A 12,374-nucleotide genomic window follows, 5' to 3' on the forward strand; every position below is an offset into this window, starting at 1 on the left:
AGATAGAAGAAGATGAAGATGATACAGAAAAAAAATCAGAGGAGGATATCTTAAACAATGACGATGCAAGCATAGGACACAAAAAACTACTGTGAATGACATATTTTTTTTAAAAAGCCAAGCAGCTTGTCAAACTGACTCCCGTTTCTCGAAATGTATTCGTCCGCCTTTCACTTATACAAGTAAGTCCTATAAAATTATCATAATATAGATTATGTCTAATAACTCGTGCTACCTCAACAGGCCCTTAAAGTCAGAAAGTGGACGCACTTGTACTCGTTATAAATGGTCATGATGGATGTAAAGTGTAGGAATCACTGCGTATATTCAATTAAATTTATTATAGTGCGTACTCGAGTAGTTGCCCGAGAGAACCTTAAAATACACTAAATGGAATGAGCCATTCCAACTAAATGAAACTTCTAACAAATTGATTATATATAAATTGTATGTCATACAAGGGATTTATTGATTTTTATAAATTATACTGTTACAAATGATTAAGATTATTAAATAAGTGAATGTTGTGTGTGTGTGTGTGTGTGTGTGTGGGGGGGTAATTAGTTTTAATGAATGTGCTCCTTCTTTTCGTCGTCATGATGAACAACAACGCTAGAGAGGTTATCCTCGACGTGGTTCTTGTTGGATTCCATCTTGGCTTGCTCGTCGAGATATTTCTTATAACGACGATCTTCTTCTTCTGCACGCCACTCTTCACCACGGAAAGAACCTTCCACACGAGACATGACGCAACAACCGAGACAATTACCAAGTACGTTGAGAGAGGTACGAGCCATATCCATGATGGCGTCCACACCCATAATCATCAAGACAGCTTCAAGAGGAATATCGTATTGTGCTAATGTACCGGATAAGACCACAAGTGAAGCTCTGGGAATAGCAGCAACACCCTTGGAAGATAACATGAGTGTACCCATGATCGACATTTGGGTACTCAAAGGCAAGTTTAAGCCGGAAGCTTGAGCACAAAAGATAGTAGCTAAAGAGAGATAAAGAGTTGTACCATCCAAATTGAAAGAGTAACCACTGGATAAAAATAGTTAGTAACCAAGTCATCAAAAGAGAAAAAAAAAAGGGTACGTTACCAGGGAATAACAAAACCTGTGAGTGCGTTTGTACAACCAAACTCACGCATTTTTTCAAAAGCTAAGGGTAGGGCAGATTCACTGGATGCAGAACTGAACGCAAGTAACCAAGGCTGAGCAATGGCTTTGAAGAAACCAACCACGGGAATTTTGGCAATAAGCATGACGGGCATTAAAACGATAATCAAAAAGATAACCAAAGAAGCATACACACAACCGATAAGTTTACCGAGATTAGCCAATACAGCAATACCATTGGCTCCGACTGTGGCAGCTAAAGCAGCTCCAATACCAATAGGAGCGACTGAAAAAAAAAGAGAGAGAATAGATTAGCGCCCACATCAATTTAAAATAATAAAAAAAAATAAGCTTACAATTCATGACTAAACCAACAAACATAAACATGACCTGAGAAAGAGCTTCATTGATTTTGAGCATGACCTTTTTACTTTTTTTATCTGCCTTCATCATGGAACAGGCAAACATCACTGCACAAAAGACGATAGCCAGTACCTTGTTCTCAACAGCGGCTTTGAAGAAACTTTCGGGAATGATCAAGAACATTTCACCAGACCAGGTGATGGATGTCTTTTCCTTGGCTGCTAATTCTTCCACGGCGGAGATATCATCTCCAATAGGCAATACGACACCTACACCTGGTTTAACCAAATTTGCCATAATTAAACCGATCGCAAGCGCAAGTGTTGTAACAAATTCGAAATACTATAATTCCCACACACACACAACAAAATGCATTTTTTTAGTATATGCCTACTTCTTTGATATGATCTAGTACTTACGATTAAGGTTTTAATGGCTAATTTTCCTACTTTTCCAATATCATCACCATGACCAGCAATACCAATGACAAGGACACTAAAGACCAAGGGAACAATAATGATTTTGATCATGTAAATAAAGGCATCACCCAAGGGCTTGATCTCTTTACCGGCGGCAGGGGAAAAGTAGCCGACGAGAATACCAATGACCATGGCAAGAATGATCCAGAAGGTCAAATTTGTTCTTCTTTGCAAGAATCGGATGGTGGTAATAAAGGGAGCGAGGCAGGCAGAGAAGAAGGCACCTGTGTCGCGAGCAATCTTGGACATACGAGGAGAGTAACCTACATTGGCGACTGGAGCAATACGTAAATGTTCAGGGATATGACGACGAACATGCTCGCGCTCTTGCTCTCGGCGATAGGTGGAAGAACTATCGCGACGCTCATCTGGGTTGACGTCTTCTGTAAAAGAACCAGCTTTTACTTTTTCATCAGAGAGAGAACTTGTGTCTTGGTGAGCAACACGCTTATGAGGAGTTATATCGTCCATAGAGCGAATTTTATTTTTATTTTATTAAAGTTACAAACAAGTAATTTAAAAGAAAATTGTAGATCGATTCCTCCCCTATTTATATAAATTTATTAATATTTTGATAGGGTTGTGCTCTGATATGATAAAGAAAAAGTTTCCCATAAAAAGTTTTTCTTGGTGGTACCTTGATCCGGATACACAAGTGCAGCAGAATCACGTATTGAATCTTTAATCGTATCGTTTTTGTACGACAGGTTTTCACTCGGATTTTTATTTTAGTAACAATGGATAAGATTGGGTTTTGTGTGCATAAACATGTTCCAAAAAAGGAAAATGACAATGAAGTGTAGCATATAAAAAAAAAAAGAGAAAGAGAAAATTTTATTTTGGGAATAGCTTGGGAATATTTTTGTTGTTTTTAAGATAAGTCAAGTGATTGCAAAGAGATAATGTTTACAATTTCTCGTCTACCCTTTAACCATTCTTTGAATGTAGTTAATTTTGTAGCTTCTTTAAATGCAGTTGAATCATTGGATTCGCTGTCTTCAGATACCACGGAAGCTACCATATTTGTATGCTGGGGAGACCCCATTTCCTCCAAGAGATAATTGGCAAAGACAACCAGGTAAAAATAACGGACGAGATAATTCAGAGCAGCCTCACGTGCAGCGCGCCATTTTTTGGAACCAGTATCTGTCATGGCTTCAATTCGTAGTTTGTAATCGTAAATTGCTTTTCGTAAATTTTGCATATGGTCACACATATTGATGGCTTGATCTGTAAGTCGCTTTGCCAATTTACCGTACGTCAGCACACTCACCAATTGGAGAATCACTCGGTATTCACCGTTTTGGTAGCGTTCCCTTTCTTCGTGCGATTCGTCATTTTCGTCATCCACCGTGCTTGGATAGCTGTAATAAGTGTTGAATGGGTTCACATTCGAGCTGGATGAATGGGGTCCACTGTCTCCAATAAATGAATCAGCCATATCCCCAATCGCATCATTGCTTAGGATCATGGATAGCAACGAAGCTACAATCATACCTGTGGTTGTGCGACCTCGACTACATAAAAAGAGTGTTGTGTATAAGTTCCATGGAAGGTAATGAATATTGAGCATTTATATTATGTTAGTCCTACCCCATTTGACAATTAAATAAAACATCAACGCCTTGATTGGCTTCCTGCATACGATGGATCAACTGGTCAAACACGTCTGGAATAGGAGCCTGCTCATCCGTACTATGTATAGAAGTATTAGTAAAAAAAAGACAATATAAAACAAGATATAAATATTCTTTACATGGGAATTCTGGTATAGTCCACCTGATAGCCCTCAGCTCGAATGGATTCAAATATTTGACTAGGTGTTTCTACTTGATCTGTTGGAACAGTTTCCCACAGTGGCTATTGTGTAACAGTTAGTGTTTTTATAAATTAAAAATAAAATATAAAAAAAAAACTTACTATCAAATTAAAGGTATTGTCTTCATCGTGTAACAGCATACGGCCTTCGTATTCGTTCAGTTCTTGTATCACATCCAATTTCATTCTATCCTCCATACTCTCTACTCTTTCCTTGGAAATACCCGTGGTTTCTAAATTCTTGAGTGGATCATTGAATAGACGCAAGACATAGGGGTTCTTATTGACATAGAGTACAGGTTCTTCACGAAGACACGTCCAGAAGACCCAACGACGACCCCCGGGGCCTGCATGCATTGCTTTTAAAATGGATTTGATGGCGTCCTTGTTAGGCATAGCACAACCCGAGATAAAAGGTGCAGAGAGGGGTGCTTCATCATCCCCACGTTCCATATCTGCCGCCAATCCACTCAGCGTAGCAGCTAATCCACCGTACTTGACAGCCGACTTGACTTTCTTGATCTCGATTCTTCTGAAATTGTAAGCACCAGGGATTTTCTCTTTCAGACTCATCTTTTGACAACCTGGGAAAGCGTCGTGCTTCAGAATGGTTTGTTGAGCAAGGACTTGACCATGGCGTGAACTGACCACACGCATCACCTCACTGGAAAGCGCCATACCATCACCACTCAGTGACTTTTCTACGGGCACCAACGATCGGAATTCATCTTGTTCCTTGTTATTCAAGATATCATGTAAAATAGTGCCTAATTCGGGATGGCGTTTCATCCAAAGTCCAAAGCTTTCAGTTTCACATACCATAGAGGGGGAGGTACTATCCAAGTAAGCTTGGAAACAGATAAACATGAAGTACCGTTCTAAAGAGGTAATACCTCGTTTGACCGTACGTTTAAATTGTGCGGGGTCTTCCTCGATTTCCTTTTCGGCTTGGATACGCGCTGCTTGAATGGTCTCGCGTAAGTGCGGGGCACCGACACTACATTGGTCCAAGGTGGAATCAACCACACTCTTCGTTTCAAGACCGTGTTTGATCACCCGTAACAAACTGTTGATGATTTGGTAGTTGGGGTATAATACACCAGAAGGTTTACTGGGTGTGCTAGGACGCATCCAACGTGTTAATAAAGTTGCAATAATTGTACCTGTAGTCGATCTACCTAAACCCACTTGGCAATTCCTATAAGATTAAGAATAAGAATGAGTCTAATATACCCTGTATAATTGTGATTCTAAACTCACATGATGATGGCAGTCTTGGATAGATCCACTGCAGTCACAAGGGATCGAAGATCATCAAAATCTCTCCATTCAGGTGCTTTTTCAGCAGTGATTGGCACACGATGATAGACCAGGCTAGCTGTGGTTGTGCTCTCTAGACGATCCTCATCCTCATCCGAATCTTGCTGGCCCATTTCAAAGGCAACGGATTCCATGACCTCACGTACAGTCAAAATATCCTGGACATCGACTTCTTCCCACGACGACAATACTTTCCCATCCTTGTCCTCTCCGTGTAACAAAATACGACCGCCACATTGCGTGACCTCACGCACAACATCCTCTTTCAGACGATCCTCTAACTGTTCCATACGAGAACCCGTGATACCTTTATAAGCTCTCAAGTTACGTAATGTAAAAGCACGATCACGCAGGACGTAGGGGATACCATTGATATAGATGATAGGTTCTTCACGTAAGTTAATCCAGAGAATACGATCGGTTTTGGGTTTATCTGAAATTAATGTACGAATCACTTGACGTAAACCATTGACGGTAGGTTGAGCTACGCCATACACGTGAGTGTTCTCGATACGTCTGAAATTAGAGGCACCGTCAATCACAAAACTGTGATGACGTTCGGCGGATGTTTGACCTCCTTCTTCTTCCTTTTCATCATTCTTGTTGTTGTTGAGGTAACCAAAATGCCAGAAATCAACCTTGAGGATGGTTTGCGAGGTAAGCACTACACCTGTACGAGACTTTTTTTTGGTTAATAAAAGATACCATGAAAATAGCAAAAAGATATGGCTTACATTGATGACAAACTCTTCCATTTCGACCGTAATGTTATCATTGGATTGAGGACCAGCACCTGTCATACCAAACATTCCCTGGGAATCTTTACCATGATGTTGAAGAGAGTTTGTAGGACTGGCTAAATGATGTAAATCCTCGACGGGGCGAAACATGTATAAACGAGGACCCTTTCTACGCATATTCTGGAGCATGGCCCATACTTCGGTTCGAGCTCGGACCCATGAAGAAAATCGTTTCTCGAACTTTGTATTGGGTGATTCGTTCACATAGGCTGTGAAACAGAGTAAGAAAAAGTAACGTTGCAATCCACCCAATGCCTTATTCAAGTAATTGTTCTCGTCGTAATCGGCAGAAGAGGTTTGTGTAGTTTGTCGGATACGGTTTGTCAAGATGGATTCACGTAAATTAATCACAGCATCCGCTAAGAAAAAGAGATGAATACATGTTGTATGCAACACACACACAAAAAAGGTAGAACTTACATCGATCAATGACAGCATCCAGAATTTTCTTACTAAAAGTACCGCTATCAAGCACAGTTGTTAAAGAAACAATGGATTGGTAATTCCCCATCACGGCTTCCTTTAAATTCTCAATCATGGAGTTGCGTTGTAGCACCCATTCAATAGCCGAATGAGAAGACATTTTTGTATCAAGGGCTAGAAGGGGATCCCATTTGAGTTTTTTTTTTTTTAATACCAAACATGAAAATTTAAAAACTACTTTACCTTTCTCAAGGATCAGGACAAGTCGTAAAACAGCGTTATTTTTGGCATTAACATTTTCGGCCTCTTCTAAACCTCTTACATAACGATTCAAGTTTAATTCATCAGGACCACTTCCTTCATAACTCCAACCAGGGATTGGAAATGGGTCTTGTTTGCCCAGTTCGATCAGTTGAGTACGACGAATGATTTGAGCAATAATGATTCCAACCGTTGCTATATATAAAAAAAAATCGCCCGAATGAATAACCTTAATCTTTTAGAATAACAATTTTACTTACTTCTGACGGCACCCATACCGCAGTTAAAAATGAGTGGATCTGTGGGCTCTAAATTACGAATGACATTGATGTATTCATCAAAGTAATTATCCTCAGGTGCTTGACTGGGTGAAATTGGAATACGAAAGTAGTTTAGGCGGTAACCGTTTTCTTGAAACGATCTAAAGACTATAAAAGAGCCACATTTTAACACATCTATATTTAATAAATCCGAACTCTAATATTACCTTCTTTGGGGGTTTGTACCTGATCGGCAGCGATATAACACGGAACGACTGTGCCATCCGCTGTAAAAGAGAAAGACAGGGTTAGTTTAAAAAAGGAAGAAAAGCTCGTACTTATACACTTACACAGCTCTTGATGAACCAAAATTAATCCTCCCAATGACTTTGCTTCCTTTACCACGTCCAATTTTAATCTTTCCTCAACTTTCTCTAAGCGCACCGAGTTGATGCCCAGAAAGGCGCTCATATTTTGCATTGGATCTGCATACTCACGTAATACATAGGGGGATCCATTTAAATAAACTGCAATAATGATATCAATGTGAATAATATGTTCCTTCTCTCTCTTTTAAATATGTTTTACCTAGAGGCTCCTCACGGGTTGAGAACCTTAGAAATGAATTTTAGATCAGACTCTCTCTCTCTCTTAAACACTTTCTTTCTTTATTCTTACCATGTGCATGATGTCGTTTGATTCAAACTCTTTGGGTGACAATTTAAGATGGCTAAAATTGTAGAAAGTCCAATCACCTTCATTTGATGATTCGTCAGTTGGTTGGGCAATTTTAAAAAGAAAATATACTTACGGTGGGTTGTGCTACGCCATAGACATCTAACTCCGCCACGCGAAAATTGGGGGCACCTTGAAGATGTAAGTCGAGATTGGTATTGGTACCTGAAATACAAAGTTAGATAAGGGTATTTTTTTTGTTGTTGGGTTGTATATCTTTTCTTTACCACTGGAAAAGTGATCCATTTTCAAGATGGTATTTCTAGCCAAAACACTCCCCTTTCTGGTTTTGACGACGTTGGGAGCCATTTTTAAAAGAGTAATGGGATCAATGCTTTTGGGCTGTTCTTTGGGTGAATTCATGGGTGAGTGCATTTGATAGCTGCTCTGTCTTGAGTGATTACCAGAGTTGGTTCCACTGGCTGTTCCACCTCTAATGAAGGAATAATGATTGTTAGTGACTTATTTAATAAGTTCTTTTAAGGCTTACAGGCGGGGAGGAACAAAGTTCTTTGCTAATTCTACTGCTTGCGATAAGGTGGAATCAATCAACCTCCGTTGAAAATTAGGTGAATCATTGATAGAAACAGATCCTCGACGAGTAGATGATGACTCTGCATATAAACTAAATGTGTTTCCTTTGTTGGGTGAAGTACCTAAAATGCCTTGACTGCTAGATGACATTTTTCTTCTTTTAAGAAGAAAAAAAAAGAAAAAGAAAAAGGAAAACAGATAGCTTTTTTATAGACATGAAAGCATGAATCTTTTTTTTTTTTGAGCCAATCATTCCACATCACATGACGTTCTTATCGTACCCACCCCTTTTTTCTGTCCATCTCCCTATGATATTATTTAAGGTCGTGTGGGAAAAATAGCTTTTATTGACATCAATAAATCATATCGGGTACATGTGACCCGTAGAACAGTGTCATTGGAGATAAGCGTGACAAAAAATGTATGAAATATAGCGTATATATCTGTTATCGGATTCGACCAATCAGACGCATTTTTTTTTCTTTTTTCGTTATCTGTGTAAAAATGATAAAGGCAGTAATTTAATTTAAATGTAAGGTATATTTTGGCGGTAACTTTTAGCCGGTGCTCTTGTGGTGTTTGTTCTTCTCGGTGCTATTGAACCGTAAACGACATCATCAAATGGCCTTGTACGCTCACTTTGAGTACGAGATATTGTAGTACTTTTTAATTCTTGTAACTCCTTTTCTCTAGCGGATAATCTGACGTCTGGTTGCCATAGTCTGCCTCGATTTGTTTCTTTTATTGACTCGTCAAAAAGCCAATGAGGAAGGGGCTTGTTTTTGGATTCGTAATAGTCCCGCAAAATCCTTGAAACGTGCGTTTCTCCCTCCCAATCATCCTCATCTGACTCTAAATTGCTTATTCTATTTAGTCACTTTTTCTGACCCCCTCTTTTTATTCGTAATACCTGGTCCACATTCGTCTTCTGTTGACATTGTTGCCTGTATAATTCTTGACCACAGTTTGCTGGGTCTGTTTGTTTCTTCTTCTACTTAATCAATGGTAAATACAAGATCTTTTTTTTCTCTGTCTTTTATGATTTTACTCTTGTCAACAAGCTCCTTCCACTTTTCATTTTCCTTCACTTTAGACCACATCTTTTTGCCTGATGAGACTCCGATGTCACAAGCAGAAGTGTCGAAATAACCTTCATTTTTGACATTTTCTGTTGCTGCTGCAGGAGAAGACCGAAAAAAGCTCCATTTGCCGCTCTCCAATGAGCTATCGGAGGCCTGCCTGGTTACGGTGGACGATGGAATGAGCTCAGGCACATCATCGGTTCTTGAACACAAGGTGGGTAAATAGGGTCGTTTGACGTTGCATTGATGTCGTGCTGGATATAATCCTACATCTTGGTTGCAGTCCTTACATAGCACAATAATAGTCGACACCCTATAATCATTGCGCACACCCATATTTATAATTAAAAAATAAAAAAAATTTAGTGAAAAAAAGAAACAAACACAAAAAAATTTGTACCGTTTTCTCTTTTTAAATCTCAGTTCGCTCCCTGTTTAGGAGGGGGACTCCCTTTTTTCCCGTTCCGGCTTTTATCCTTCCTCATCATTAGCAAAGCATTTGTCCTAGCTTATCAAGCTAACCATCAAATAGCCTCCCAGCTCACATTTCATTCATCTTCTCTTTTTGAAATTACCTAGTCACAAAATATCGCATGAACTATGAGAACCTTATTTTAAAGCAAGTCTACTTCAACTATTTGTGCCTGGGCTTTCTCTTGTTGAAAGACCGGGGATTTCGCTTGCATTATTTACACATGATGTAGATGCTCCCATAAGATACATGGGAGTAAATAGCTCATGCAATTAATTCATGATAATAAAAAGGGAACCTCCAATATCAGTGCGTCTCTTTCTATGTTGCTGCTGCTTTTAACCAGTTTGTCGGGTTTCAAGAAGACAATCAATGTTTACATTCTGACATAAACATGCTTACTTGTTTACAGCTCATCTAAATTGATCTTCCCCTCCTTTGGGTTACCTTTTATCACAAGTGGTTATCGTCTGGTTTTCGATTACCAATTTCAAAAACCACTTGGGATATAAGATAAATCTCAACGGACACCCTGTTTCGTGGTCCCTAAGAAAAGAAGAAAAAAAGGGAGGTTCTTTTATATTGTTCTATTTACAATAAGTGTTTACTTAGTGATAGACCATCCATTAGATCCGTTTTACTACAGATTAGTGCAATTTTATCTTGTGAGGCTACTGTTTTAACAAGTAATAGCTATTCGGAAGAGAAAGTTCACGCTAAATGGATACAATGAAAGATGTGTAGGAAAAATTTGTTGGGGGAATTCAACAATAACAATATTTGGCTAGAGCGCATCCGCATTTTGAATCGTTTCCAAACGCGTTTTAGTGACATTTTAAGCATTCATCTCCGACTGATACTGGAGATGCAAAAATTAGAAAAGCTGGCAATAACATAAACTAAAAGGAACTCGTAGTTAGAGTGTATGGTGCCTGATTTTAGGTCAATTGTGTATGCAAAAAAGGGGGTGGGGCTCTTTTCCTCTCAGCGATTTGGCATAACCTATTTTATGTGCTTGGGTGTATGTCCTGACTTTCCCTTTGACCGCACCCCGAAACTTAAATCAAGCGAAATGATTGTATTTTTAGACAGTGATATTAATTAGAATAAATGACACAACATATTGGCTCAAGGTACAAGCACAGACCTGCATCCAGCCTTCATAGTCCGCTACAGACACCCATTGCTCATAGAAGCTGGTTTTAAAATGAAGTGCCCTTTTTTTCTTCTTTTGAATTGCGTGCATGATACTTGACGAGTTTAATTTTAGATCATAAAGCAAACCCAGTTTCACCTCATCACTGAATCGATAAAGCCATTACCAGTACCTGCATTGGCTAAATTTGACTGACATTGCAATCTTTTGGGCCACAATATACCTTCAGTTATTGCCTTCAATGCTGGACTTTTTTTTGTTTTGTTTTGGCGTTCAATAGCATTCGTGAGATGTGGAGTGTAAGAAAAGGATGGTGTGATGTTGGACACTTCATAAGCATCGATATGATATCTTGGCACAAAAAAAGAGGGTATGACCAATGCTTCTTGTCTTTTATTAAAAGCATATCAAAATTATTATGGTCGTGTGCAGCCATACCACAACTAAAAAGACCAGGTTTAATATCGCCACGTTAGAGATGGATATTCCTACGCCAGAAGCAGATAGATTATCAGGTAACTCATTTGTGCTTATGTTGAAGTCACTGCATATATAACGGGGTTCAGAAGCACCTGTTTTATTATGCAATCACATCATCTGGGAAACTTGGTATCATTTAGGAAGTGAAACGAAGTATGTTATGAAAGGCTATCAAGAAGTGGATGATGAGAATTAAATGCAAGTAAAAGATCCCTACAAAGAAAGCCAAGATGGATCTGACATAACAGTTGTTTTCGATTTGCTATCCGAGACATCCAAGATCGAGCATCAATTTGAAATTTCTTTAGGATTACCTCAGTTTATAAGTGAGATCCGGAGATGATTTGCTGCTATCCAACCCTTACTGCAAATTATGGATTTTTGACGTATTATTTATCATAAAAATGAATGAATATACACGTTAGTCACAATTGTTTGATCATGACTATGGTGTTTGGAGATTTTGTTGCAGGATTCCTTAATAGAGATGAAGACAAAATTGGAGAGGCTGACTGTGCCAAAAGGTGCTATGACTTCTACTTCACATTCAGATCTCGACACCCAACTTCTATTAATGTGGATGATGAGATTGGCAAATCAGGTCAGCCTATTGTATTTACTGTATATGATATAGAGGTCACAACCGTGGATGAATCTTATACGAGTACTTACAATTGTATTTGTAAATCATAAGATAATAAAAACGGCTGTCATTTATCTGTTTGCAAATAGATGTTGATGGGTTGGTTTTTTCATTCACTGAAACCATTGATCGTAGGATAGAATCCAATGTGAAGCCACTTTCGACGCATTTGGGTTTGTACAAGCTTCTAAACGTGATGGTACACTTACACTTCATGATCCTATCTTCAACTTCACTTGTATTACTGAAAGCAGTCGCAACGCTTGTGTTTATCTTATCATGATGATAAGAGAAAAATTGACGTACAGACACTAATTGGTTTAACTGTCTCGAGGATGTTATTGGCGTTCATCTATTGCTGGATGATGCATACATGGTAACTACCGAGCCCCAAGTTATTCTGATTCAATTAATACCTATTTGA

General features: G+C 38.9%; 5 protein-coding genes across 5 annotated transcripts; 1 reads left to right on the forward strand and 4 right to left on the reverse strand.

The window, feature by feature from the left end:
* Nucleotides 1-1,102: 1,102 nt before the first annotated feature.
* On the reverse strand, nt 1,103-2,437 carry EV154DRAFT_422036 (Sodium:dicarboxylate symporter family-domain-containing protein; the record flags this gene model as incomplete). The annotated part of the gene is made up of 4 exons (XM_051596067.1): nt 1,103-1,410; nt 1,481-1,829; nt 1,907-2,296; nt 2,345-2,437. 4 exons carry the CDS (start codon nt 2,435-2,437, stop codon nt 1,103-1,105), a joined length of 1,140 nt encoding a protein of 379 aa, XP_051456798.1.
* A 342-nt stretch (nt 2,438-2,779) lies between these two features.
* On the reverse strand, nt 2,780-8,270 carry EV154DRAFT_511434 (inositol hexakisphosphate-domain-containing protein; the record flags this gene model as incomplete). Its single annotated transcript, XM_051601810.1, has 16 exons — nt 2,780-3,483; nt 3,560-3,661; nt 3,723-3,826; nt 3,887-4,982; nt 5,045-5,784; nt 5,839-6,263; nt 6,325-6,501; nt 6,571-6,783; nt 6,849-7,016; nt 7,076-7,135; nt 7,199-7,375; nt 7,437-7,462; nt 7,527-7,603; nt 7,660-7,748; nt 7,811-8,016; nt 8,074-8,270. The coding sequence occupies 16 exons, from the start codon at nt 8,265-8,267 to the stop codon at nt 2,838-2,840; spliced, it is 4,500 nt and encodes a 1,499-aa protein (XP_051456799.1). The 3' UTR covers nt 2,780-2,837.
* Nucleotides 8,271-8,440: 170 nt separating this feature from the next.
* Nucleotides 8,441-9,582, reverse strand: EV154DRAFT_444565 (uncharacterized protein). The gene is made up of 3 exons (XM_051597059.1): nt 9,166-9,582; nt 9,028-9,108; nt 8,441-8,969 (listed from the first exon to the last, which is right to left on the reverse strand). The coding sequence occupies exons 1-3, from the start codon at nt 9,533-9,535 to the stop codon at nt 8,644-8,646; spliced, it is 777 nt and encodes a 258-aa protein (XP_051456800.1). The 5' UTR covers nt 9,536-9,582; the 3' UTR covers nt 8,441-8,643.
* Nucleotides 9,583-10,124: 542 nt separating this feature from the next.
* On the reverse strand, nt 10,125-11,351 carry EV154DRAFT_482228 (uncharacterized protein; the record flags this gene model as incomplete). The annotated part of the gene is made up of 4 exons (XM_051598483.1): nt 10,125-10,217; nt 10,819-10,867; nt 10,966-11,217; nt 11,320-11,351. 4 exons carry the CDS (start codon nt 11,349-11,351, stop codon nt 10,125-10,127), a joined length of 426 nt encoding a protein of 141 aa, XP_051456801.1.
* A 397-nt stretch (nt 11,352-11,748) lies between these two features.
* EV154DRAFT_564387 (uncharacterized protein) lies at nt 11,749-12,374 on the forward strand (the record flags this gene model as incomplete). The annotated part of the gene is made up of 3 exons (XM_051605839.1): nt 11,749-11,928; nt 12,086-12,217; nt 12,285-12,374. 3 exons carry the CDS (start codon nt 11,749-11,751, stop codon nt 12,372-12,374), a joined length of 402 nt encoding a protein of 133 aa, XP_051456802.1.

Source organism: Mucor mucedo, assembly GCF_025094135.1.
Source record: "Mucor mucedo strain NRRL 3635 chromosome Unknown EV154scaffold_56, whole genome shotgun sequence".
Lineage (NCBI taxonomy): Eukaryota > Fungi > Mucoromycota > Mucoromycetes > Mucorales > Mucoraceae > Mucor > Mucor mucedo.

Bases quoted from the DNA above. Each gene is read 5' to 3' on its own strand.
- EV154DRAFT_444565 (XM_051597059.1), bottom strand. From the start codon at position 9,535: ATGGGTGTGCGCAATGATTATAGGGTGTCGACTATTATTGTGCTATGT. The intron at 9,109-9,165 runs GTAAAATCATAA...TTGATTAAGTAG, and splicing joins GAAGGAGCTTGTTGACAAGA to AAGAAGAAACAAACAGACCC. The intron at 8,970-9,027 runs GTATTACGAATA...TAAGCAATTTAG, and splicing joins AGAAGACGAATGTGGACCAG to AGTCAGATGAGGATGATTGG.